General features: G+C 38.4%; 1 protein-coding gene across 1 annotated transcript; it reads right to left on the bottom strand.

The window, feature by feature from the left end:
- Positions 1-721: 721 nt before the first annotated feature.
- Positions 722-4554, bottom strand: LOC129837527 (m-AAA protease-interacting protein 1, mitochondrial-like). The gene is made up of 5 exons (XM_055903773.1): positions 3981-4554; positions 3720-3791; positions 3419-3545; positions 3152-3296; positions 722-2017 (listed from the first exon to the last, which is right to left on the bottom strand). Exons 1-5 carry the CDS (start codon positions 4407-4409, stop codon positions 1933-1935), a joined length of 858 nt encoding a protein of 285 aa, XP_055759748.1. The 5' UTR covers positions 4410-4554; the 3' UTR covers positions 722-1932.
- Between the last annotated feature and the right edge of the window lie 603 nt (positions 4555-5157).

Here is a 5157-nt window from a genome sequence, read left to right as displayed (position 1 = left end):
CCATCATGCCATCGGAGTCTTATCATTTGAAGTCCTGTTTATTCTGTCACACTCTTTGATTAGATTCACACACATATTTACTCTATGGTTTTATTAGTCAGTGTTATAATGTCAATCTGTCAATCCTAATTAAATATGTGGCCATAGCCTTAGACACACAAACACACAGGCGTGCGCACATACACACAGGCGTGCTGAAACACCCACCTACTGTACTGACGGCATATTGAAGTAATTGTTTGGATAACAATATCAACTTGAATAACCAGATGAATAAAAGGTACAGTGTGCATACACTAATCCATGTCAAACCCCAACAACACAGAAATATAATGTGTTAATAAACACAACACATTAGCTTTTGTCAGTGTTTTATCACTTGAATTATTCCACTACTGTAAATTACCATTTAACAATCTGACACCCTGGCGTGGTGAATTGGCTAATATGCTATAAACATATTCACTAGCATTTTAACATAAGTAAAGCTATCCACACTCATAATCACATTAGGAATAACCAGGAAGCGTCTCTAACCAGAACCCCCTACGCACCTGCCCATATTACCACGCCTGGAAATGATAATAATCCACACCCATATTTCATTATGCATGAAGGAATGCTTACTAATGAAGGAATTGTCTCTCTATTTGATGCATCATTAATAGTGTGATTTAAGAGTTGACAGAATTGGATGACACAGCGTTCAATAGCCTGTCAGTGTAATTGTTTTACATTGTATTTTATTAAACATTTATTTAACTAGGCAAGTCAATTAAGAACAAATGATTATATACAATGACGGCCTAATAGAGGATGCTTGATTTTGGCACTGGCATAATACATTACAGTACACCAACATCTGTGATTCCTTTGAGACATTTAATCATAATGTAAGATATTTGGGTCCCACTTGAAACAAAGTACAACTTAAAAAGGCTTTAAATACCATACATAAAGGCTTCATAAGCACTACATAAACGCTTCACAAATCATCTGTCATACTCTATAACTGATGCAGAAAGGGTGACATAACCATTACCACTGTAGGGTGAATTGCCAAATGTGACATAACACACGTTGTATGTTTTTACAACATTTATAGAGTATGTCATGTGCTTATAGATTATTTGTGAAGCATTTATGCTATATAAAGCCTTTACAAGTTGTACTTCCTAAAGTGGGCCCGGTATGTGTATACTATCCCATCCTTGTTTTTTCCCAAACTAAACCGAGGTCACTCATGTAAAATGTGTATCTTATAAACACCTATACAAGGATAAAGACACTTGCCAGTTATTATCCAACAGCTTTCAATAAACACCCATTCATATTGTGATTTGTGTAACACAATAACACAACGATTGTTGTGTTTATTGATAGTGTCCTACCTTTATAGATGCTATGCGGCATCAATATTACTTCTGAATAATCAGACAACTAAGTTCTTTCTGAACAATACAGAACAACAGTTTAACCTGTGATACTGTTTCAAAGAGACAAAAGCTCATACAGCATCACCATGAAGCATTTTATTTTGTTCTGGGACAAACTGTAACAGCAGGGATATTGTAGGCACTAATTGTTCATGCTGAGGAGATTCAGATAAAGTCTATTGTTCCCAACAAACCTCAGATTGGAGAACTTAGGGAGAAATAATATGTCTGTATTTCAGTGTGTAGGGCTCTGGTTCCATCCAGTCCACCCTACAAAGCAGCTAGAACTCAAGGTGACTCTTCTGTTGGCTTGTAATGGTTCAGTTGAGTTTAGGTGCGCTTGGCTGAGTACAATGGTCCTGCTGATTGAAGTTCTGTTGGTTAATAACGTTTTGTTGAGTTGAATGTTGTCGGAACTGAATTAGGTCAACTGTGCTGTGTATGCTTGGTCTGATGCTGTATCCTGGTGACAGAGGTGTTCATGGGTCTTGTCCAATCACCCAATCTGTTTCCAGTGCCAGTGCCAGATGTTAGTGACTGTCCAATCAGGTTCAGCTCCCCTGGTCAGCTCCCGGTGGAATCTGAGAGGAGAGATAGAGGGAGGGAGAGAGAGAGAGAAAGGGGGGAGAGGAAGAGAAACACATTAAAATGAGATCTAATAGGAATTGCTTTAGATTTTTCTATGGTGTTTTAGCACCTCTGCAAAGTGACAAGAGAAGTAGAGTGAATGAGACAGAGAGAGAAAGAGAGTGTGACGACAAATATTTTTTATGGAGTATACTTTTGAAGATGAGAAAAGTTGTTTCCAAACAGCTGAGGGAAGACCATTGAAACCAATGCTGACAAACAACCAAACTAATCTTCCCACCATCACCTTGAAAATAAGGTGAAGCATCTTAACAGAGCTCTCTTATGTATCTCAGCAATGAAAGGGAAAACATATGAAGTATGACAGGCTTTTAGAAAAGAGTTTAAGACCTGAAACAATGAGAGTGAGATTCTGGCCAACTAGATAGGTGGGTATTAGGTATGACAACCAAACCGTGTGGTCCAATTCCTAACGGGATTTCTGATCAGGAATGGGAGAAGAAGCTTGATCCTGCTCCGTGGATTGGAAGTGGATTTAATTCCTGTCATTGTGCTTGGAGCAAATCGCGTAAGTGATTCAGACCAAATCAGAAGTTACAGCACTGAAGCTTTCTCTTCAATTGGTTATCCATAGGTGTACTTTTATAGCACTTAGGAAGTGTTATAACACATTAATTACACTGTCAACATGGCTGTCATGACACACTACAATACTATGAGACGTAATACAGAAAATATAAAAGAATCAAGAGCAACTACAATGTGCTTTCTTTATACACAATATAACTAACTACCTCACGTAGAGGTTTGTATGCTTCCATACTTTCCCCAACCTTTCTCTATGAGATGCAGAAAATTAAGTCTCTGGTTAAATGTTTCCATTACTTAATTTTGGGTTCACATTCATGGAGAAAGTAAAGAAAATATCGACAAACTCTCGCATATCAAATCTCTTGGTTTATCCATCAAGATACATTAAGAGATTAAGAATTGGTGGAGACACAGCACTAAAAAGTATTTAATTCATATTTAAACATATTTAAGTAAAATTTAGGGAGACTTAATAATAATAATCCAAACATTTGGATGTGTGAAATGAATATTGATTAGTCAGATGCCATGCTTACTCATAGACAGCTGTCACTATCTTCTTCTGTGGGCCGTCTTCTTCAGTGGCGGCCATTTTGAATATCTTGGTACTCTCCGGGTCCTCAGGAACATCAGCAGTGGACATATGCCAGAACCTAATCACAATGAAGCAAAACTTCCTACCTGAGAATAACAGAGGAAGCAGGAAAACAGAGTGTTAACAAAAGACAAATATACAGAAACAGTGAAGTAGGACAAAGTTATGCATCACACTCGCACGCACGCACACACACACACAGCAATACCATTTGAATCAAAAACTATGGAAACTTCCTCTGGCAGAATAAATATAATATCGTCCAATGAGATAGCTAGATGTCTTCTTTGGGTTTCTGAGAGAGCCATACATCTCTGTTGCGCATAGACCACCATCTGAAATGAAACCAGATAAGACACAGCTTATGGGACATGGCTATAACAGGGGCCATTGATTTGTCAGAAAACTGATAAAGGAATCTAAAACAGGACACAACACTTTGTCTTTACAATAGACTATAATGTAGATGAATATAAAATACGACTTTGGAGATGGTAAGAGTAGGCTACCTCAGTTGATACCAACCCTCTCAGCTCCTCAAAGTTGCCATTGGACATCATGGTGGAGACATGGACCAGTGCCTATTGCAAAGACCAGGTCAGTCAAGTGTCTAGTTCACATTTGCCAATGTGTAGTTTCTAGTATCCCAAACATATATGATGAATACAGTGAGTTATGACCCTATCATAAAGCTGACATAACCCTTATCAAACCAGGGATATAATGATATACCAAAGAGCAGCCTATATATAACACCTGAGACACCATACCTGCTTGACTCCATTGTCAAATTCCACACTATTAATGCCCAATTGAAAATAGAGTTCTATCAGGTAGATGTGGACTTTATTCCGAATCCACGTGAGTGGATCAGGGATGCCGACAACTGTGATGCCATGATGACCATGGCCGCCAGTGCGCTTCCGTTCATTCTCGCGCTCTGTGCAGTAGTGCCTGTATTTCTCATGGGGGAAAAAAACACTTTGTCGCCACAAGTTATGCAAGCTACATTGTGCGGTCGGTTCTCCAAGCGGACCCGCGGTGCACGTATAAATAGACGTCAATGAACGGCATAGGGGCTGTTTTGCCATTGTGGAATAGGTCCTATTCAAGGGGGAGGCCAGCGAAGACACGTAGGAGCGCTTTACCAACCCGCGGAGCTCACGGCACGTGGCGATACATGTAAACCGCTGCATCATGCCAACGCACTTGCGAAAGCAAAACGATATAGTATCATTTTCATTCTGTATTTTGATATAAAGCAATATGCATTCTCCTGTGTGGTTCTTCCGGCAACCTTATGTAACTGTCCGATGCTGTACCCATAATCCTTATGGAAAATACATAACATTTACTGTACCTACAATATCCAGTAGAGGGAACTAAATGTCTACAATTTAGCCTTGTACATGGATAGTTTCACAACTAAAATTGTCGGGGGAAAATATGCAAGTTTATGAGCGTAAAATATTACCCATGGAACCTTGAATTGCAGAAGTTCTGTAAGGTCTTATTTCTAAAACGTTGCATTCCAGAACCATGCCTTTAAAGCTGCGATTTGTAACTTTTTGGGTGACAATCCAAATGCACATAGAAATGTGAGATATATCTGTCATCCTCATTGAAAGCATGTCTAAGAAGCAGTAGATCTGTTCTATGTGCTATTTCTATTCTTTCCATTGTTAAGTTTCGTTTTTGCATCTTTTACTTTCAATTTTGTAAACCAGCTTCAAACAGCTTAAAACACAGTATTTTTGGTTATGGAAAATATATTTCATACTGGTTTAGATGGTACAATGATTCTCTACATTATACTTGCTTGTTTTGTTACATAAACTGAAATTAGGTGAACTATTAGAATTTGAGCATTCAGGAAATGTGGATAGAATAGTGTATATACAGCAATAGTTGAATAGGTTGGACTTGACTAGAATACATTATAAACAT

Source organism: Salvelinus fontinalis, chromosome 38 (assembly GCF_029448725.1).
Source record: "Salvelinus fontinalis isolate EN_2023a chromosome 38, ASM2944872v1, whole genome shotgun sequence".
In the NCBI taxonomy this organism is placed as follows: Eukaryota; Metazoa; Chordata; class Actinopteri; order Salmoniformes; family Salmonidae; genus Salvelinus; species Salvelinus fontinalis.
This window is presented reverse-complemented; position numbering and strand designations above follow the sequence as displayed.

What these genes read in the sequence shown, in the direction of transcription:
- LOC129837527 (XM_055903773.1), bottom strand. Translation starts at nt 4,409, where the DNA reads ATGATGCAGCGGTTTACATGTATCGCCACGTGCCGTGAGCTCCGCGGG. An exon ending in GAGGGTTGGTATCAACTGAG is followed by an intron (nt 3,546 to 3,719) that starts GTAGCCTACTCT and finishes GTTTCATTTCAG; the next exon opens with ATGGTGGTCTATGCGCAACA. An exon ending in ATAGTGACAGCTGTCTATGA is followed by an intron (nt 2,018 to 3,151) that starts GTAAGCATGGCA and finishes CTCTCCTCTCAG; the next exon opens with ATTCCACCGGGAGCTGACCA.